The sequence below is a fragment of the Lytechinus pictus genome, chromosome 1 (assembly GCF_037042905.1).
Source record: "Lytechinus pictus isolate F3 Inbred chromosome 1, Lp3.0, whole genome shotgun sequence".
Classification (NCBI taxonomy): domain Eukaryota; kingdom Metazoa; phylum Echinodermata; class Echinoidea; order Temnopleuroida; family Toxopneustidae; genus Lytechinus; species Lytechinus pictus.
Genome location: NC_087245.1, coordinates 14,642,395 through 14,666,422, shown reverse-complemented (window position 1 = coordinate 14,666,422; position 24,028 = coordinate 14,642,395). Strand labels below are relative to the sequence as shown.

General features: G+C 35.2%; 2 protein-coding genes across 2 annotated transcripts in view; both read right to left on the bottom strand.

Moving 5' to 3' along the window:
- Positions 1-10,708, bottom strand: part of LOC135153564 (uncharacterized) — a 28,521-nt gene extending 17,813 nt beyond the window's left edge. Inside the window, exon 1 of the mRNA XM_064096764.1 lies at positions 10,230-10,708. The gene's annotated coding sequence lies outside the window, so the exon portion shown is untranslated. The remainder of the gene's footprint in view (positions 1-10,229) is intronic.
- Positions 10,709-11,280: 572 nt separating this feature from the next.
- On the bottom strand, positions 11,281-22,647 carry LOC129257921 (protein FAM167A-like). Its single transcript, XM_054896361.2, has 2 exons — positions 21,146-22,647; positions 11,281-13,464 (listed from the first exon to the last, which is right to left on the bottom strand). Exons 1-2 carry the CDS (start codon positions 21,518-21,520, stop codon positions 13,186-13,188), a joined length of 654 nt encoding a protein of 217 aa, XP_054752336.1. The 5' UTR covers positions 21,521-22,647; the 3' UTR covers positions 11,281-13,185.
- Between the last annotated feature and the right edge of the window lie 1,381 nt (positions 22,648-24,028).

Sequence of the window (24,028 nt, the reverse complement as noted above, 5' to 3'; positions counted from 1 at the left end):
ATGAACACATTCTACTGCTACCAAAATCATACCCATGATCTGTGATGTATCTAACCAGTTACCACACACATTGCAACACACCAGTTGCAACATACATTATCATGCATCAGTTATCACACATCTAGTTACCACACACATTTTGGGTAATGACTCTGATGCATGGTATTATGTGTATTATGTACAATATGTGTGGTAACTGGTTAGTGTTTACCACACACCATTTACCACACGAATTACCTCATATTTTACCACACACCAGTTACCACATGCATTACCACACACCAGTTACGTAACTGGTGTGTGGTAGTGTATGTGGTAACGTGTGTGGTAAATCGTGTGTAGTAATGCATGTGGTAACCGGTGTGTGGTAAAATGTGACGTAATTTGTGTGGTAAGGCATGTGGTAAAATATGAGGTAATTTGTGTGGTAAATTATGTGTGGTAACGCGTGTGGTAACCGGTGTGTGGTAAAATGTGAGGTAATTTGTGTGGTAAGGCGTGTGGTAAAATATGAGGTAATTCGTGTGGTAAATGATGTGTGGTAACGCGTGTGGTAACTGGTGTGTGGTAAAATGTGAGGTAATTTGTGTGGTAAATGGTGTGTGGTAATGCATGTCGTAACTGGTGTGTGGTAAATGGTGTGGTAAATGTCGTGTGGTAAATGGTATGTGGTAAAAATTGTTACCATAAATTAATCCCTTGTGTGGTAAATGTTACCATATATTAATCCATTCATGTGGTATTCCTGTGGTAATGTTGTGTGGTAAATGTTCCAATTTACCACAGGACAATACCACACGACATTACCACACATTACCACACAATACCACAGGACATAAAGACATAGCATTACCACACAACAATATATGTGGTAATCGTGTGGTACAGTCCTATGGTAATTATATGGTATTACCACAGGACATTTTTGTAAGGGGGCTTATGAGTTACTGCCCTAATGAGCAATTTTTGGGGGGCAAACATGGCGTTAGTCGGAATATTTCTTTTTTTTTGGCCTTTATCTATGAGGCGCCGAATGTACCAATATTATATAGAACAATTATTTGTTATATAATCATTATTTATTAAATAATAACTATTATTTATATATAATTTACATTTTATTTGTAAATAACTACTATTATATAAAATATCATTTCTAATTATTTATATATAATTCCAAGTAATACTTCATTATTTGTAAATAATAATAGTTCGACATTCCATTATTTATAAATAATGATTATTTGTTTTTCATTATTTATAAATAATGATTATTTGTTTTTCATTATTTATAAATAATGATTATTTGTTTTTCATTATTTACAAATAATGATTATTTGTTTTTCATTATTTATAAATAATGATTATTTGTTTTTCATTATTTACAAATAATGATTATTTGTTTTTCATTATTTATAAATAATGATTATTTGTTTTTCATTATTTATAAATAATGATTATTTGTTTTTCATTATTTATAAATAATGATTATTTGTTTTTCATTATTTATAAATAATGATTATTTGTTTTTCATTATTTATAAATAATGACACTACATACTTCATTATTTATATATAATGATTATTTGTTTTTCATTATTTATAAATAATGATTATTTGTTTTTCATTATTTATAAATAATGATTATTTGTTTTTCATTATTTATAAATAATGATTATTTGTTAAATAATGAAAACGTCTACTTCATTATTTATAAATAATTTTTTCGAGTGCACCATTATTCTCATTATTTATAAATAATCATTATTTAATGTTCGAGTTTTCCATTATTTATAAATAAAGATTATTTGTTAAATAATGAAATATCTACTTCATTATTTATAAATAATAATTTAGTTTCAATATCCCATTATTTATAAATAATCATTATTTATAAACAATTTTTACAGTTTGCCATTATATACAAATAATTATTATTTATATACAAATAACCATTATTTATTAAATAATGGAAAACTCGCTATAACATGCAAATGTGGGACCGCCCATGATATGAATATTCATGATGCGATTTCCTTTTTCGTGATTTTTCTTCACAAATTTCTGTCCATTTCCTCTTCATAATGACATTTCTTGAAGCAATTTTCTAGGGATATGGTCTGATTGTAATATTCTTCATTTTCTATATAACTCCGTCTTCGTAGAAATATCAAAACGTGTAATTTTATACGATTTTTCCTACAGTTCACAATCCCCATAGGCGCGCGTGTATCGTAGGGACAACCGGTGAATCGACGGAGTGCTCTTCATCGAAATACTACGTTGGTTGGTCCCCGGAAGTGGCGGGCGGAATTTAGCCCGAATCCTCGATGGAAGTAGATCAAGTGCATATGAGCTGAGAGAGTGAAATATCAGTGTACAGGCCCTTCTACTTTTTATAAATATTTCTTGTTGCTTTTTTTGTTAAGTTAATTTTTCCTGGTGTAGAGATAAGTTTCAGTTCTAATAATGCACTTCAAATACATTTTGGAGTGTCTGTTTGAGGCGTTTGGGGCGATTTCACCTAGCTGGCCCCAAAATGCTCGCAACGACAATACGGGGGCATGATGACCCCTAAATTTTTAAAAACCTATTTTTCTATTGAAAATTATCACAAAATTCACCAAAAGTGTGCACGAAAGCCTTCGTATTTCACTTTTAAAACTCCAAAAAGTGCCCAAATGACAAGCTTGGGGGGCTTGGTCGCTTCGCTGTGTCGCTTTCAACTTGAGAAAGTTTACGCGTCTGCTTCCCCCCCCCCCCCCCTCCTCCGAAAGAAATTCTGTATACGGCCATGCTCTAAAGAGCCTGGCACATTGATTTATGTGTACTTCATTTTCATTATTTTTATCTCATTATCATGGCCTTACGCATAATTTTTTCCGGGGGGTAGCAGGACGCGCATAAACTTTCTCATAAAAATCTTGAAAAAGCGAAGCGACCAAGCTTGTCATTTGAGCTTGGTCGCGTCGCTGTCTCGCTTTCAAGATTTTTTGGAGAAACTTTACGCGCGTCCTAGCTGCTCCCCCCCCCCCCGGTAAAAATTCTGTGTAAGGCCATGATGATAATGTGATAAAAATTATGAAAATGAAAAGTACATATAAATCAATGTGCCATATGCTCTTTTGAGCATGGCCGTTCACAGAATTTCTTTCGGGGGGTGGGGGCAGACGCGTGTAAACGTTCTCAAGTTGAAAGCGAGACAGCGAAGCGACGAAGCTTGTCATTTGGGCTTGGTCCCGTGGCTGTCTCGCTTTCAAGATTTTTTTGAGAAAGTTTACGCGCGTCATGCTCCGGCCCCGGCCCCCCTGGAAAAAATTCTGCGTAAGGCCATGATGATAATGAGATAAAAATAATGAAAATGAAAGTATACATAAATCAATGTGCCAGGCTCTTTAGAGCATGGCCGTATACAGAATTTCTTTCGGAGGAGGGGGGGGGGGGGGGAAGCAGACGCGTAAACTTTCTCAAGTTGAAAGCGACACAGCGAAGCGACCAAGCTTGTCATTTGGGCACTTTTTGGAGTTTTAAAAGTGAAATACGAAGGCTTTCGTGCACACTTTTGGTGAATTTTGTGATAATTTTCAATAGAAAAATAAGTTTTTTAAAATTTAGGGGTCATCATGCCCCCGTATTGTCGTTGCGAGCATTTTGGGGCCAGGGTGAAATCGCCCCAAACGCCTCAAACAGACACTCCAAAATGTATTTGAAGTGCATTATTAGAACTGAAACTTATCTCTACACCAGGAAAAATTAACTTAACAAAAAAAGCAACAAGAAATATTTATAAAAAGTAGAAGGGCCTGTGCACTGATATTTCACTCTCTCAGCTCATATGCACTTGATCTACTTCCATCGAGGATTCGGGCTAAATTCCGCCCGCCACTTCCGGGGACCAACCAACGTAGTATTTCGATGAAGAGCACTCCGTCGATTCACCGATTGTCCCTACGATACACGCGCGCCTATGGGGATTGTGAACTGTAGGAAAAATCGTATAAAATTACACTTTTTGATATTTCTACGAAGACGAAGTTATATAGAAAATGAAGAATATGACAATCAGACCATATCCCTAGAAAATTGCTTCAAGAAATGTCATTATGAAGAGGAAATGGACAAAAATTTGTGAAGAAAAATCACGAAAAAGGAAATCGCATCATGAATATTCATAACATGGGCGGTCCCACATTTGCATGTTATAGCGAGTTTTCCATTATTTAATAAATAATGGCATTATTTAATAAATAATGGCATTATTTAATAAATAATGGTTATTTGTATATAAATAATGATTATTTGTATATAATGGCAAACTGTAAAAATTGTTTATAAATAATGATTATTTATAAATAATGGGATATTGAAACTAAATTATTATTTATAAATAATGAAGTAGATATTTCATTATTTAACAAATAATCTTTATTTATAAATAATGGAAAACTCGAACATTAAATAATGATTATTTATAAATAATGAGAATAATGGTGCACTCGAAAAAATTATTTATAAATAATGAAGTAGACGTTTTCATTATTTAACAAATAATCATTATTTATAAATAATGAAAAACAAATAATCATTATTTATAAATAATGAAAAACAAATAATCATTATTTATAAATAATGAAAAACAAATAATCATTATATATAAATAATGAAGTATGTAGTGTCATTATTTATAAATAATGAAAAACAAATAATCATTATTTATAAATAATGAAAAACAAATAATCATTATTTATAAATAATGAAAAACAAATAATCATTATTTGTAAATAATGAAAAACAAATAATCATTATTTGTAAATAATGAAAAACAAATAATCATTATTTATAAATAATGAAAAACAAATAATCATTATTTATAAATAATGAAAAACAAATAATCATTATTTATAAATAATGGAATGTCGAACTATTATTATTTACAAATAATGAAGTATTACTTGGAATTATATATAAATAATTAGAAATGATATTTTATATAATAGTAGTTATTTACAAATAAAATGTAAATTATATATAAATAATAGTTATTATTTAATAAATAATGATTATATAACAAATAATTGTTCTATATAATATTGGTACATTCGGCGCCTCATATTTATCATGTTTATGAAATGAAAATCTAATTTTGTTCTAGGTTTGACGTAGTATTCAATTTATAATATCATATTTCACTCTTTTTCTTGTCACTTTCCCTCATATTCCCCTTGTTTTATTACTCTCCCTAGCTCTCAATCTGTACACAAGCGCTAAAAGACGAATGGTAAAACTCACCTTTTAAAAAAATATATCAATGTGTTGAAGATGGAGATGGCGCGATGCTTTTTCGCGCTATCATAGCGCATTGATTTCTTTCAAAGGTGAGTTTCACAATCCGTTTTAGAAACGGATGTCGAATTCTTTTCTGTCACATCATGGGCAACGACCATAGGCGGATCCAGCTTTTGGCGAAAGGGGGGGGGGGGGCGCACTGCCGAGCGGCGCACATATTTTTGCACTTCACCGGCGCCATAAAAGAAAATGTTGAAAAAGGGGTAAAGTCTGACCCTGTCAAATGCTCTTTTCAAAATGTAGGATTTCCAGTCATGCCATTTTGCATGACCACACGCAGATAATATTTCCGGGGGGGGGGGGGGGCAAGACTCGAACATACTTTTGAAAAAAAAAATAAAAACGATAGAGTAAACGGACCGAGCTGCTCAATGGGGCGATTTTTTTTTTTTACAAGTGTAATAAAAGTATTTGGTGCACATGTCACATTTGCACATTTTTCATAGTTTTCATGAAATGTTAAGGAAACAAATGTGTTTTAACAACAGCTGATCGGGAATTTGCCCCCCCCCCCCCCTTCCCCCTTGCTGCGTACGACCATTCCCTGAAGTCCACTCAAACATATCTCATTATGACAGAAAATATACATCAATTTAAACATAATTATAATCTTTCTAAAACATATATAGAGAGAGATTGAAAAACTTATTAAAGAAAGAAACAAGCAAAAAGTAACACAAATTATGCATGTTATGTGCGATTTCAAAATCTCGTGTACTAACCCTTTTATTGCGATGAGGCCAATACTTTTGTATATTAATTGAGATACAAGTTTTTCTTTTAATATATATATATATATACACAGGGGCGTCGATCCTTTTTTAAGATGGGGGGGGGGGGGAAATCATGAATCAACTTTCCAAAGGCGCTCGATCACACAAAACAAACAAACTCACACACACAAACATATGCATATATATATATATATATATATATATATATATGTTCATTTATATGAACATATATATATATATATATATATATATATATGTTCATTTATATGACTCATGAGATAGAGACACATATCTCACCAACAAATTAATGCGAGCGCGAAGCGCGAGTTGAAATTTTTTAGTATTATACTGACCTGAAAACAGGAAAAAGGTGCCTGTTTAGGACTGTTTGTAGTAACTCATGAGGAGGATACATATCTCCCTACACAGATAATGCGAGTGCCGAGGGCGAGCTGAAATTTCTTTATATTCTGACCAAAATGCTTGATATTCTAAGCATTTTTGGTACCAATGATTAAGATGGGTATCTAAAAAAACAATAGATGCGAGCGCGAAGCGCGAGCTTAAAATTTTGATATTTCGATCTGAAAAAATGAGAGTTTAATGGACGTTTTTAATAAAGAACAAGATTATATCCAACAAAAGATTATTGCAAATCGAAGCGGGAGTTCTTTTGAGGTTTAGAACTGAAAACGGAACATTCTATTCACCTATTTAATAATGAAAAGTATGGGGTTTTGCTACAGAAATGATGCGAGCGCGAAGCGCGAGCTGAAAATTTTTATATTCCAATCTGAAAAGCGGACAATTTGAGCACGATTTTAAATAAAGAACGAGTTGTGTAGCTCAATCTCGCTTGCTGATTTCTCTGTAACATTACCATCTTATTTTATTTTTGCACATGCGGAATTATTGGGGGGGGGGGCAAAAAAAAAATGTTTGCCCCCCAATATTTTCATTGGTGGGGCGATTGCAACCCCCCTGCCCCCCCCAGGATCGACGCCATTGTTTATACAATGATACTACATCATGAATCATTCGGAATACATCACCAATCCAGGTTTATATATTATCATTCAATTTTCATGTACATGATGTATAGGCCTATATGCAGAATTTGGTATATATCGTAATGCTTTTCACTAAATCTAATGCAATTTGTAATAAGAAATTTTTATCTAATTACTTTGATGAAACTGGATATGATGCTTATGACCTGAATTCAGAAAGAGATCCTTCAAGACAGAGCTTTGGAAATAGTTCTCCAGTTTTACAGGTATCGTTATCTTTGTTTTTAACTTCTTCCTGAGTGATCAGATGAATAATATTTAACTCCATGGAAGATGAAAATAAATCAAATTTTGTTGCGTAAACATATAAACGTTAAAACAAAGGTATTGACAAAGTGTATTTATACATTGAAAATGATATTTAGTGGTTTAAGGTCTACGAATATACGACTCTGGTTGCGTAATTATACACTCCCGGTATTAGCAACGGGTTTTAGCAAATTTTTGGACTAAAATATCGAATCATCTTCATAAAACACTATAGTAGCTGTCTTACACTAAAGGCCATAGAGGTGGCACAATGTGGAATGTGTAAAGAAGAAAAGTGACTGACCTTTTTTTTATTAAAGCATTGGAAAATAAGATCAAAATTAAAGAATTTGCTCTACGCTTTTGTATGATTCTCGGATTTTTTTAATAACAAATTAAAGATTTCATGACATCTGCGGGCAACTGCCCCGCCCCAGTCCACTCTGTTAGGGCATGCGATAAGCTTTGTTATGACCATTCAACAATAAAATGTATAACCAGGTGCCGCTGATCATTCTTGACCGGCGCCGATCTAGATTTGCTTGGCAATAGGTCCTTCTTCATTATTCTACCGGCGCCTATTTATTGGAACCAGGGGACGCTGATTATTCTTGACCGGCGCCGATTTGAATTTAGGTGGCGCCGGTTAAGACAAAGGCAGCACCGATTTGTCTTGACCGGCGCCGATTTAGAACAAATAGTGCTGATTACTTTTTACCGACGTCACGTAAGATTCCGGCAGCGGTAATTTATAATCGACTGCCGCCGATTTAGAACCAGGAGGCGCCGATTATTCTTGACTGGCGCCGATTTTTAACCAGGTGGTGCTGATTATTCTTGACCAGCCCCGATTTAGATATAGGTGGCGCTGATTATCCTTGATCGGCGCCGGTTAAGAACTCAGGCAGCGCCGCTTTTTCTTTACCGGCGCCGATTTATAACCAGATGGCGCCAATTATTCTTGCCCGGCGCCGATTTAGATTTAGGTGGAGCTGATTATTCTTGATCGGCGCCGGTTAAGACCCTGGCAGCGCCGATTATAACCAGATGGCGCTGATTATTCTTGACCAGCCCCGATTTAGATATAGGTGGCGCTGATTATTCTTGTCCGGCGCCGATTTAGATTTAGGTGGAGCTGATTATTCTTGATCGGCGCCGGTTAAGACTCAGGCAGCGCCGATTTATAACCAGATGGCGCTGATTATTCTTGACCAGCCCCGATTTAGATATAGGTGGCGCTGATTATCCTTGATCGGCGCTGGTTAAGAACTCAGGCAGCGCCGATTTTTTTTACCGGCGCCAATTTATAACCAGATGGCGCTGATTATTCTTGTCCGGCGCCGATTTAGATTTAGGTGGTGCTGATTATTCTTGATTGGCGCCAGTTATATGCAGGCAGCGCGCTGCTGATTATTTTTAACCGGCGAAGTTGTTGGGAAAAGGGTAGTCAAAAGAAAAGATAAGGAAGATGATATGATTGTGCTTTGCTGGGGGATAGTCTTCATGTTGCTAATATTATATCACTGTTTACTTTTTTTAAGCGTCGCCTTTTCTTTTCTTTCCTTTATTTTTTTATTTTTTCAAGCAGCGCCTTTTCTTTCTTTTACTTATTTTATTTCAAATATTAGGGAGGGGGGCGCACGTGCCCCCTGTGCCCCCCCCCCTGGATCCGCCACTGACGACGAAGAGCGTGACTTACCTTTAATTTTTGAGAAATGCGCTTCTAAAATCTTTTATTTTGTTTCTACGGCAGTTTACTACCAATTTTGATTCATCTATTCTTTACACATATTACATGTATATGGCGAAGCAGACTATTTCTATTGTAACTTACTTTGACATTTTTGGACGCTAACATTCACTTGCTGTAAGACTATAAAGATGATTACTAAATACCACATCTGGATAAACAGAGAACAAGCAAAAAATTGAACTTTGAGATATATCCTTCAGATGAAAGTGGTACTTCAGCCTAATGAATGATTTGAATAGATCAAATGAAATCAGACAAACAAAACACTGGAAGATTCATTAAAATCGGATAAGAAAAAAACAGACTTATGATGTTTAAAGGTTTTTTTATTTTGTTATTTCGGTGAACGAATTCGAAGCATATCTTCATGAATACACAATGATTATCAGTAAGATGATGGTGTCGTATCCCATCTCATTCGTTTTCTTTTAATGTTATTATATTATTAATGACATTTTATTAAGATGTCGTTCTACAAGAATATGAAGATATGTTTCACTGCTGATTTAATGTGTTTGATAATCATTGTGGTAACTTGTTTTTTATACAAAAGAGAAAATATGTTTATAAAAAAAGAAATATTGACGATTTAATGTATTAATAAGATATTAAGGGAAAATTTGAGCATTCCATCATAATAACAATCAGCCAAACGTATTGCATGTTCGTGACAGTGTGTAACTGTTTTCAAAAAGTTTTGCTATAAAATTTCTTACAAATTCAACAATTTCGTTACTTTATCAGATTTTGAGGAAATGTTTATCGATTTGCTCACTTAAATCTTACTCTATTCAGATAAATAGGGACTTGCTATTTTCAATGTGGTCTTTGTAAAGGGGAAAATCATGAACCGAAATGATATCAAATTTCTTCTTTCCACGCTCGGAAAAACGTATTCATAAATCTTTATTTCAATCTGGTATTCTCGATTTCTTTTTCAGCTTTGAATTATATAGATACTGAGGAATTTTTATTAATAAAAAGTTCAATTACGATATTTTTAAGGAATGATACAAAATAAGAAAATAAATTGTAGTATTCAACAGAAAGCATGTGGAATTGGAAATATAATACTTACATTCAGAGTCATCATGGAGTCATCATTTAGGATCCATGCAGCAAGAGACAATGAAGGACACACTTTAAAGGCAATATGTCCCAAAGAACGTCAGCTTCGGTCCTGAACTGCTTAAATTCTCTTCGATTCCTGACTAACAGTGCATCATTTTGACCGTGTAGTGGTAAAGTGTAATCCTATACTAGATCTGTAACAACTTTACTATAGTATTCTTCACAGAATCAAAGTCATAGTCATAGATATGTTGTCAATGAATGAAATGGAAAGAGCTATGGGTGAGAGTATAATACGCTGCGAAATAATTTTGATTTCCGATAGAAAAAGGTATTTTGTCGCGATAATACTACATTATTCATTCAATTTCTGCAACATGTAGGCCCTTTAGTATGAAAAGTGTAGATGACATTGTATCGAGCAAATGAACTTATATGGACCTCCTATGAGGGGCCAAAGCGTCAACTCTCGATGTTGCCTAAAGTAAAATGAATAACTAACATAACATACTGAATGAGCCACAAATGAATTAAAAACTTGATTAGCAATGTGCAGTTTCAATGGATCCCTTGAAACGCAATGGAATAAATACTTTCATCCTATGGGCTTTCATTTCCCTCACCAATTCAAGCGTACTGAAATGACTTCAGCTCGATAATTTGGCACATACAAAAGAATGCCTGCTCTTTTGACGTGGAGAAATTAAAAGGGTTTGTCATTAATCATAAATCTCTAATCATACTAATTATCAAATGCAGAAATGGTGTACTACTCTTTACACGTTGATCTAGAGATCGGTAATCAACAACTTACTGTTGATTTCTTTAAAACCCTGAAATGTGATTAAGTGAGGAAAATAATTGATCCACAAATAGATTAATTATTCTGATTGGCTTATATTATCGTTGGTTCTCTTAGCAACAACGTCAACAAACAACAAAACATGATGTGAAATAAACAGAAGAGGAACTAATCTACAAGTATGAGATGCAATGATAAAATAATGTTCATTTCTTCTGTTCATTACAAAAATAATAACGAACAGACAAGATTCATATCACCTTTGTAATGGCATGTTTTATTTCATATAGAGAATCAAGCTTGTAAACCATAAAATGTCATAATCCTCATCAAGACAAATAAGAAATAATGAAAAAGAAATCATATTCAATACAAATATATACTTTTTGTAAGAATAGAAATATGTTATTAAGGTATTTTTTCTTCATTGTGTTGTCAATATCATTTTCCCCAGACCAAAAAAAAAAAAATAATAAAATAAAATCATGCTTGTAAGTCATAATCTATCATGTCGATGTCTTACTTGTTGGTACGTTTACCGGGTTAGAAAAGGGATTGCAAACAAACATATCCAAAACTGCCAATTAAAGTTGTGACGTTATTACAGTTTGGGACATGTAAATGCAATATTAGGAACGTACATATAGTAAAACAAAAATGTTTGAGAAAGAGATGCACCATTGGCAGAGTTGATTAAATTGATATACAATTTATACGTCACTTTTCATAGTTTTGAAGAAGTGAAATTGAAAGTTACCGTGAAACACTCTGAGACCTATTAGTATAATAAAATACAAAAATAACTTAATTCATGTACCAGACATAAAAACGAAATCTTCTTGTTATTTTTATTTACATACAAAGAAAATATCAATCGTAATGTCTTGTGAGTTAAATTCAGTAATCCACTTTGATATAAATGGACTTAGGTCTATAAATTTTATGTCCACAAAGACAGTGATAAATACTTTAAAACCGTATTGGTTCTACACCACTCCATACACATAATTATCTGGGGAAAACCCCCTACAGACGATAAAATATTACAAAGAGGTAGATCCCAAATAATAAAAATGTTTGCCTATTGCAATCATACAACAATATCGGTTTTATCAATTTGTAAACTACGTTAATTAATATGCGATAACCCAATTTAAACTTTCATGATTTTTTTTGATAAACAAAAACTGAATTCAACTTTGTCCATTGTATTCGGAAGCCCAATCGTAACTTTAAAACATGAAATCTTACACAGATGCTAATTCAACATTTTATGTAACTGATATTAAAGATCATCTTGTATTCGCAATTACATTCATATTATGCTCGATTGAATCAGGTTCATCTAATAATAAACAAGTCATGACCCTACGCAGGGGGGGGGGGAGGGGGAGAGAGGGAGTGTTGGTGGTAATTTCCCCTACACAATCAATAATTATTTCCACCCCTCATTTTCTTCGTAAATGTTGACGTAAATGTATATACCAGATCATTTCATTTCGATTTCAAATACATAAAAAATGAAAACATCTCGATCACTTCGCTTTCTCGTTTCAATGTGTTTTTGGTCATGCACTAAGTCTATCATTCCAAAAATAATGAATTTACTCCCTGTTAGTGGATAGTAGTAGCAAGTAGAGCCTCGTTATTGTATTCTTACTTTCAGGACTGCTTACTTTATCTAAAAACTAAAAGAAAGATGAAATATGGTTCACTATAACAAAATATTTATTATGAAGGACAGGCTGGGAAAGTAGCCTTCGAGAAGCAAAATTATACAAATGGAATTTGCCCCATAGATGAATATTAATTACCGTTCTTTTTACCGTTAATATCTTTAGAAAAAATCACTTCCGTTGGTAAAACATTGATCTTGAAAAAAAGTTCACATACATGACATAATGATCATTTCCTCGTTCCTTCTTTTTTATTTGAAAATATCCAATTCAATGGAAAGCAAGTAGGCCTATTTCACAATCAATCGCATTGAGAAGACTTTATTCAACCATCATGTTTCGTCATTGTTTCATTTTCACAAGGTTCTGATATCTGAATATCATTCACGGCAGGCAAGCAGTCGGTGCAGCTTGGTCAATATTATTGCAATTACTTAAAGTCATATGACCAAGCACACCTCCGGATTAGCCAATCACAAACTCGGCTATCGTAACGAGAATCTCCGACTGTTCAAATTCATCCTCGTCACCCCCATGCCTTTCAATGGATCCTCCCCAGCCGCGATTGGATAGAAGTTATTGTTCATTGGCAAATCAAATAGCGCACTCTTTAGCTCGGCACTCTCCTCCACTATGCTGTAGCGGGCGCCCTCTATTAATTCTCGGTGCTCGTCATTGGTTTTCTCGAGTTTGAGCGCCTGGATCTCTCCGCGGAGCTTCATGAGTTGCATGGCGAGTTGGTGATCTTGGGACTTCATTGCCATCTGAGATTTGAAGAAAAAAAAAGAAACAACATTGACAACAGTAATTAAACGATATATTGATAATTTTTGCGCGCAGCTTTAGGCTATACCGAGGGTAGTGACATCAATTATCACTAAAATTTGAGTAAATTTAGAGTGAACATAATTACAACAACGAACATTTCTCAGTTCACACAACTCTCATTTTGGCAACAAGTGAAAGTCACTCTTATCAATCGAGTGGATTCCATTCATTTCTCCGATGAGTGAATTATTCATTCGATTTTTTTTTTAGAGAGAGACTAGTTAGGCGCTTCGCTCTCTCAAAGAAGGACAAGGTCAACTTTTTTTCAAACTGTTGAAATCCCCGGAAAAATCCTCGCTTCGGTATGGCCCCGTCTTCTTCTTATGGGGGGGGGGGGGGGGTATCAACATCACTATACAGTTCACCCATTTTATCCGGCCTACTTTTAGAAAAAATTCTTAAACATTCTTTAGGCATTCATAGTAATCATGATTTCTTACAAAACATAAATGTTGGCAATCCCTAGAAGTCTGGTATGTATGTTGACTTAACGATACCAAAATGATGAATGTATTTTGAGCATTGTTAGTCTTAGCCCCTAAGCGGTTTAACCCTATGAACTGTGTTTGTTTGGCAAAGAAATGAGAATAATAATCCGTGACTGATAGAAGATTATTTTTCAGATCAAGCTTGTCAGATATTGTTTATTTTGTTGTAAAACCTGGATTTCTTAGCATCGTGCGAGGACGGGTGTATCTCTTGTAAATAATGTAGGTTGCACATACGTAATTCGTTATGACGTGAGTACCAGATGAACTAAAAGACAAAAGCGTAAGCGTCAATTTTAGTTCTATACACTGTGATATGTATTTGAATAGTCCATTTTAACACATCCTAATCAATATTTGAAATCATGTAGACGTATACTGGCATGATTTTTGGGGTTAGGGTTTGTGAAAAGAATACTAGTTGAAAATGCAAATCACAGTAAATAAAGGACTATACAGTCAAGGTACCGAATAATCAGCTAAAAACCTATAACTCGGGTTAATAATATATATACAATGCAATATCTTTACCATCTAGTTCTACGATAATGATAACAAAGGATTTTCTTCCCACCATTCTTTAAGAAACGAAATAATTTGCTTCATAACTAATAATTCATCGTTTTCGATAAAGATTAAATAAACATATTTTTTGTTTAAACCAAAAAATAATCACGATTGATTGGTTATCATATTTGAGAGGGTGTGTGTATATATCAAAACTATAAAACAAGCGCATGCATAGCAGGACACCACTTTCATTGGTTGACAGCCCCATTTTAACAATTAAATGAAGTAGAACCATCGTCACCCAAAACTGCAGAAAATATTGTTCACAAATTAATATATCAAAGAAGAAAGAAGACGTCAAAACTGCATAGCATTCACAATCGGAGTGACAAAGAATAAAATGGCAATATTCTTGATCAAAGCGAAATAATGATCATACAAGCATAGATGTGGGTGTGTGAGCTTGCAGACCTAATCAAAATATTCAGAAGGATTATTCTATTTTGCTTCAATGATGCACCTGCAGTATAAAGACCACAAACATTGATTCGCTTTTAATGGCATTTGTGCACAAAAATCTTGCGTTGAATTCAAAGAGCTTGCGTTCAGGTAAAAAAGATGTATGCAAATAACAAAATATAACAGCAAAAAAAAAAAAAAAAATACCAAATAAAATCTTAAAAAGTATAACATATGCAGATGATTGATGTGATGAAGCAAAGTTTCTGAAGATCGGGATGGAGTTAGGACAGTATTTCTGATAATTTGTGAGCGAGCAGAGCAAGAGAGAAAAAATATAATTATGAATACTGTGTCCTCTGCATGCAGGCCCAAATCAGTCAAATTGACCAGAATTCCCATGGCAGTTATGGTGTTAGAAAATAAGATATAGGCCTAATCACTTATCTAAAAGATAAATTTTTAAGGGGTCGCCATTCCCCAACTCCATAGGAACCCCAATGTTAAGTAATAAATCACCAATTACACACAGCTCTGTACAACTAGAAAACAAAACTGCCTCAGATTCTGGTAGGAGCCCTTTAAAACTGTACAATAAGTTCCGCAATACGTGTCATTCAACACGTCTCACATTCATGCTAAAAAACAACAGCCCAACGGTAGATAGTGAAAATGCACCCAAAATGTATTTGACCCCCGGGACCCCTCCCATTTGACCTGCCTTGCCCCCCTACACGGGGGGTTCATATTCCGTTTCCCAGTGGGTAGAACGCACATTGGATTGTTTAGCGTAGTATAGAATCTTAGCTCCTCTTTCACTTTTCGTTGAGATCAACGCGTATAACTCGCGTGCATGGGACTTTCGAATTCAGTTTATAGTATAGAATAAATAAAGAAACATTATGTATGCATGGGCTTTGTGAAACATAATTCGGGACAAATGTCTTCAACTATTATGGGAAGGAAATTTAACAGTGCACATTTGAGCTTTTAACTTTATCAATAAAAAATATTGATTCATTACAAAGCGCTATAACTAATACTTAGAGGAAGAAGAAGAATTAAGAAGAGGAATTAAGAAGAATTAAGAAGAAGAAGATGAAGAAGAAGAAGAAAAAGAAGGAGAAGGGGAAGAAGAAGAAGAAGGGGAAGGGGAAGAAGAAGAAAAAGAAGGACGAGGAGGAGGATGAGGAGGCATTCATAATACTGCATGTTAGAAACAAAATCGAAATAAATATAAACGAACTAAGCACTATTCCAATCCTTTATTATCATCTAATTATTACGATTGTGATCCACATAATAGGTCAGGAACAATGGGCGATTAGGCCTAGCAGAAACAGAGCATGATATTTGACATAATTTTTTTCATGTGAATGCTTCCAAAGGCATGACTTAAGTTATTAATGTAATGCGTTGTCAGAGCGTTACAAGTGAGCCACCTTGGAAGGAACGATATTTACCAATTTAGTGGGTGGGGAAAGGGGAAGAGTCTTCTGTGATATTAAGATATGGTTGACAGCACTATACAGTATATGACATAGACCCGTCAACCACCAAATGTGCACTGGACAGTCTTTAAAATTATTTTGTGAATCTGAATACATGTATATTCACATAACTGCACTTATTGAGGAACAATACTATCTCTAATTTCTAAGTATTGAAAGAAGTCAAACTTCTATAGTTCAATAATCATTTCTGATGTTAACATAATGTCGTTTACTTTCAGAATATTCAATCTATGAATATAACAGTTTTGCATTAATTACAATAGTGCTAGAAACTACTCTTGAATTTATATTCGATCGAGGACGGCGCCGGGGTATTTGAAAACTACATACAAGACGGTCTAAATGTGATGTCGTTTTTTTTCAATTTCACCTGAATAATAAGGTAATGTCGTTATGATGACTCGATCATGATATTCCAGATCTCCAGTCAAAATCTCTATCAATTTTTAAACAGAAACTGAAAGTGCATCTTTTTAAATTTTAAGTTTTATTATTGCCTTTTAAATTGAAATAAACTTTTTTATGTCTATCTACTTTATTTTATTTATATGTAGTGCTTTATGTGTAATCATGTTTTTAACGATGCCGTATGCTTGCTACTCTGTTTTCTGTTATAATATGAGTTAATTTATTTAGACTATTTCTTTATATATTTCATATGTATCTAAATGTTTTTAGACTTTTTATCATGTATTCCAGGGCCCAATGGGAGACCAGTTTATTGCTGAGTGGGCTACCCTGATTAGATATATTGAAATAATAAATAAATAAATAAATCTCTATTCAAATCTGGTACAAGTTGAATCTTGTCTCGAATATTATTTTGAGTCGACCCGTCCATGTAACATTTTTATCTCAATTATTCATTTTTCATGCTCATTTTTTGTATTTCCACTCCTTCCCCTAATGTCTTTGCCTATTTCCTCCATTATATATACTTGAAATTATAGGGGCTGGGTGCCCACTGCCCCCTTTATAGCGCTCCACATGTATGCGGCTCTAGTATTGATCATACAATCATTATCAATTTTCCCAATTACGGATATTTTTTTTTCAGTTTCATATTCCAAGAATGACTGAACAAAAACTGCTCTACGATTCACAGGCTCAGACAGTATCAAGATTTTACATCCCATTTTAATTATCATGTCTCGAATCTTCAAATTTTCTTCCACGCTCGGATATCATCGCTTGATCGATATTCCTCATCGCTCGATCGATATTAATCATCGAGTGAAAACGAGCAGAAAGCGATGGAGAATGATTTTGTTTTTGCAATCACTTTCATGCATGGGTCCACGTTAAGAACACTGAGAGCATGAGAAGAGTAATGAAGCGACGAAGACGTGACTGACTGACTCTCCACATGATGATGTTCAAGTTCGTTTTAGGAGTGGGTGGTCGTACTTATATCCTCGGGTTTGGCTGGGAGAAATGTTGAGGAATAATTTTAGTAAGGATTCGGGATCTGAATGACCATGAAGGAGAACTAAATGAATATCTTCTTCTTTGCATAACCTTCGAAGGTTACAGGTTCAAGAATAGGCACCGGAAGCTGAAGGGAGAAGGGGGGGGGGGTCCCTAAAACAAGTGTGTGTGAGAGGGTGTGTGTGTGTGTGTGTGTGTAGTGGTGGGGGCATATTATTGATATATACATTATTATAATTCAAATACTACATAATGTTATTCGAAATTATTCAAATACAATACGCACATCACGGTAATATATAATTACGCTGGCTTGATGCACCAAAAGTGCATTTTCGGCCTAAACTATAAGCACATCATCAAAAACATTGTGACATGTAAGCGATGTTGGCGTAGGTCATAAAATGGATAAAAACAGTGGTTCAGATAGTAAAAGAAGTTTAAAATGGCTGTATAAGGATAAGCTTATCTTTGCACAGTCTGGATTTTAAACTCTTGTTAGTATGACCAAAATATGAAAAAAAATCTTTATCTTTTTATAAGTAGAAATGCACAAATCTAGTTATCTTCTATTCACTCACCTATCTTGTTCAACCAACTCATAAAAAAATGTCAAGAGGGAAAGGTTAAACACATGGAGCAAGTCAGATGATTTCAGTGAATTATGATAATGAACAAAGATCTCTTCATGGCATTCATTTGCTATTAAGAATTCATCCCAGCTATCTTGCCATACATCACCGACTATAAATCATGTTCAAGCGTGGCTACCTGAAAATGCCAGTATGCTTCCATAAACATGTTCAGATTTAACTTAGCGCCAGATGCCTACCCCCTCCCCATGGCCGTATACGGTATAGGTAGGGAGGGGAGGAGGCCCTTGCCCATCCCGGAAATTTACCAAATCTTCTTGTCCACGAGGCCTATACCTTTTAACAAATTTTAACAAAAATTGTAATCAATCATCGTATACAGATTCATTAATTAAAACTATACTTCGAATGGATATTTCACAAATTCAGCTGCTGAAGTTGGTCTTTTAAAACTATACTTATAGGTTATTATGTTAACACTACTTTTTCAGAAATAAAATCGAATTGCTATCGTTTTCATTCTGTCGAGAAAATTAAAACGGCCGTTGCCATGGATATAAAAATGAAAGTTAATTATACAATGACTTCTTTTGCAGCTTAAGAGTTTGTCTAATCAACAGCACATCCCATGGATATGTGGCTTCCAGATTTTGAATTATAATTTGTCATGTTTATATCATTTACAATTTAAGTATAAGAATGAGTTTAATCAAATTTAAAAACATAATTCAAATGATCTAAGAATGATTCTTCTAATCTCTCCCCGTTAGTTGGTATACCCATCAGAAGCCTCCCCGTTCCTCTCCCGTATAGCTCCTCAGGCTAGAGCTCATGTAAGTGACGGGATACCCTCCTCTTAGTGGTTGCCATGGTAACAAACATCTCGTGCCCTGCCTGTCAGTCGTTCCCTTAAAATTCCTTAAGGTGGTTTACAAGTTCAAAAAGACTCCGATGCCATATGCAATGAAGAATGAATGATAACTTGCATGGTCATGATAGTTTCTTTTTATTTAAATGGAGTAAAAGAGCTATACGCATAAAGGCTACACTTAGCAGAAATTGTGTATATATATAAGTAGATTAATACAAAGTAGAAAAGAGCAGGGCGTTCAACCAGCCCGCTCAGCCAGGGAAGGGTGAGTTACATCAAATTCGATGCATTGTGATGTAAAAGAGGATATTAGCAATATAGTCATGCGGCTATAATAAAGTGTATTTTTTCATGTTTAATCATATAGTTTTCTCAAAAATGCGCTTTTATAGCCTATTTATGATTATTTAAATGTATAATTATGTGATTCATTATGCGAGCAAAACAAACATCCCATGTGATTAAACACTAGATCGAGAAACTGAAATTGATTGATTAATCATGAATCGATTAAAGTGAATTGATTTTTCTACGAATTTACAAAGATATATCGTTAAAAAGGGAAAATAATATTCGAAGACACCCTCCCCTACCATGCCTACAGCATGTACACAGACTCCTTCCAATTCCCTATCTTCCGGCTCATCTTCCATTTTCCTCCTGACATTAAACGACCATGCACGAGGAAGACAGACGACCGGTGAGTGATTTTTATTTCGCCAGGAATCAATTAGCCGTAACGTGTCAACATAATGATGCAGACACCGTGATGATGTATGGTGTCTTTGAAGAGAAAATGAGGCGGGTGTTTTCTCAATTTTGCTCATCAGCTCGAAATATCTCGGCATCGCACTGATGACTTTTTATTATTTAGGAGTCGTGTCGTGAAATCTGCTCCGAGGATTGCGAGAGTGAGAGTGAGTTGCAGTAAAGGTATGGTGCGGTATTAATAGCCATTTTTAAGCTTCGGTGGTTTTTTTTTTGGTCATCAAGACGGAAATCAATCAAACATCTGAATGTAGAAATGCATTTCTTTTACTCCTCAGAGAGGAAAGACGACAATATTTGTTGTAGTTTTAGAGAATGTTTAGAGAATTAGATTAAGAAACGAAGATAAGGAAGCAACAATCATACAAGATTCCTTGTTCCGTGCATTTATTAATATTACGTTGGGTGGTAAAGATATACCTTGTGAGTTGTGACAAATCTAAATGCCATCAGTGATTTCTATCATTATTTTTCTAAATATTTCACAGACTAACACACTAAACTACGAGTCATTTCATTAACCAATAGTCATCGAAAAAAAAGTTGTACATATACCTTTATTGATAGAGAGATACTCTGAACGTCTTAATGCAAGATTGTCTACCCGATGGTTTTACCTCCCCATCGGACCATCCGAAAATTCAACCATTCAAAAGTCTAAGATGACGGGAAAAAACTTTGTAGAAGAATGCGATTTTCATTGAGATTTTGGAACCTTTAAAACCTTTAATATTGTACTTAGCTTCGAATACTTGCATATTCCACTTCTCAATCTCTAAATTTTAACAGTACTGAATATGTTGTTCGTATTTAGGCAATATAACGTCATCCTACTTCCACCACCATCATGTCGCCGTCACATCAACGAAACCGACTCCAGATCGATCAAAACTATTACGTTATTTTCACTGACATGACATCGGTCGGATTGGTGGCGATTTCGTTTGTGTGACTGTGACAACAGCATGGTCAGAAAATATACTCACCAATTCCTGCCTTATCCAGGCAATGGCATCATCGACCTTTTTTCTCCTCTCCTGATCGTCTGTCAGAATCTCACTGTCGTCCGATTTCCCATCGACGTCGTCGTCGCATCCCTCATCGCTTTCATCGCTATCAAGTCCAGAGTGCCTAACCAAGGCCATGTTCTGTTGAAAGTTCGATAGATTCTCCCTCCATTGCATAATCGACGGTCTCCTGGTCGACAGACGTAATCGCGTCGTCATCTTCTTGAGTTCGCTCAGGCCAGCGACCTCCTCGTCCTCTTCGATCGTGCCGAGGTCCCGGGTTATTAAGAGTTTCGGGTGCATGGTCTCGGGCTGGGCTAGGGACCCGTTGATTAGGATCTGTGGAGCACTCATGGTGGAAAATTTGCTGGCCCGAATGGAAGACGATTTCAAGTCAAGAATAACGATCTTGTGCGTTCTGTTTCACAATCATCAGTAAGGTTTGATGGGATACCACTTATAAATCCAAAGGGTAGAATGAAGTCGCAGAGCGCCTTCAAGACGATGGCCAAATTACTTTGTATTTCGAAAAATAAGAAGGCTGTAGTTGTGCTATTCGCTGTTTTCGGCACCTTACATGAAAGTGACAGTCGGCATAGTTGGGATCCGTATTTCTTTTTAAGGTTCCAACAAAAGGTTAACGAGAAGAAGGTTCCAGTTTATGATTACCTAAGTACCACTCTTGAGGTGATAGAAATGCTGAGTTAATTGAAAAATTTATGACATCCAAATTGTATTGGTTCCTTGCAGATGTGTGTCCCAAACGCAGCTTGTCACACTTCGGTTGTTTCGATGTAAAAACATAATTTTCAATGACTCAGAGCTCCTGTTAATACAGGTATTAAGACCAAATAACATAATCCTTACAAATATGTAATTCCCCAGAAGGCAGTCGGCGACAAATTTTTCTGGAAATCCCTACAAGATAATCACACCTCACTACAGTCGCTGCACTTATTAGGAGGCTCAGATGAACTCGTCATGTTAAGTCGTCCTATCTCCTTATACCGCATCCTCGCAACTATCTGCTAGACACTTGGAGAGATTCCAATGTTATAGTTGTTGTTGATCTCAGGTGAATCGGTTTGATTAATGATCATCAGGAACAATCGAAGGCATGCTACCACTATGTATGCTAACCATGAACGAATGATCCGTGTAAAGTCCGCAGCGAGGCTAGATAGATTTCCGCGTATTTGCAGTGAGACCTTCCAAGTTGTTCAGGGTCTCTGAATTGCGTGACGTCGAGATGCAGCTCCGGATGTTATCAGCATTCCGATAGAAATTAATTTCATTCATTTCATTAATTTCAACCACTATTTGTAGTGTGTTCCTGAGCTCGAAGAAGGGTAACAAGCATGCCTTCAAAAATAGATCAGTCTCTTCTAAAAGTGGTCATCGACAACACCCTTGAGAACACCATATCTGAAATGAGATCAAAATAACAAGTGTCATAAAATGTGTTTTGATTGCATTCTTACACTCGGAGAGCTCTTAAATATATATTATTTGTCTTCCTCCAATGTATACATGAATGCCAATCTTTTTAAACAGAACTCAATAATTTGGGGGCTACAAACGGTGTTTAAGGAGGTCATTGTTCTGGTGATGGAAATTACTCTTTTACATTAGAACTGGAAACGTCGAAAAGAATCAACATACAGGTCTGATTAAAATTTAGAAAAGTAACAGAAAGTAAACTTTCGACGGGAACCATAATTCGGTCCATGTTTATTATGTAAACATATGAAAAACCTGCCCCAATCCTTTCTTTACATGAATCTACAGGATTACCCACTCTTACATGGATTAAAGACTCGCTAAAGCAACAATTTAAACCGTTGCCTAAACATGACGAGAACGTGAGACACTCGACAATGTTGACTGTTCCATTGGGTCTAACGTAAGATTCACATAAAGAAACATTCCAAACACTTCATCAAGAATAGTTGGGTTTGGCACAAACATTTCCTTTATTCACATGTGTCAGAGTAGAGCTACATTCTTTCAAACCAATATCATTGTCCAATTTATCATCATCTTTTTCCTAACCTTACTTTTTAAAAGGAGGAAGATTGGAAATGTATTGCAATGAGAAGTGTTTTGGAGACATCTTATGTTGAGAGTCACCCTTTCAAACCCGAATCCCGCAGAGATGCCGGTCTACCCCTAGCAATTTAATCGAAGAAAACACTTGAAGAGAAGAAATAATATTGTTAACGATTCTACCCCATATCGTTGGGAAATGGACTCTTGTTATTTTATTCTCATATTTTCCATCCCCCGCACTGAGAAAAGAAAAGAAGGGTAAGAAGAATATCACAATGAGGAATTATCTATCGACATCTTAATTTCCAGCTGAGAATCGCCATTTTAGTACCAAATCTCAATGGCAATTTTATGACTAAAAAATAAGGAGATGTTCCTTTAATTTAAGTATTGAGCAATAGCGCAGGCTATGTCTTCGAAGTTTGTTGCAAATTAACCCTATCCAACTTGTTGAATTTTTTACCAATTGCTACGTGACATGTCACTGGAAACTTTCAATTATAACGTTATAACAAGCAGCCGATTGTCTGTTCAAGCAATTCAACCGTCAACCTTTCGCGCCATTTCGATGTAAAAGCATATTGACAGGGTAAATTGGCTGCCACGGCATTTTAAAACGAAAGCTTTTCTTCTCATCAACGTCGAAATCGAATATTTCATTACTGCGATTGGGCGAGACGTCGAGGATTAGAGCAGAGCTCCCAGTCAAGGGGGGGGGGGTGTGGGTATCGATGGGGATGGGTGGCGTTTAGACCCATAGTTCTAAACTTTGTTTTCTTGGTAAGTATTATTGGAGGTATCCAGGTTAACTGG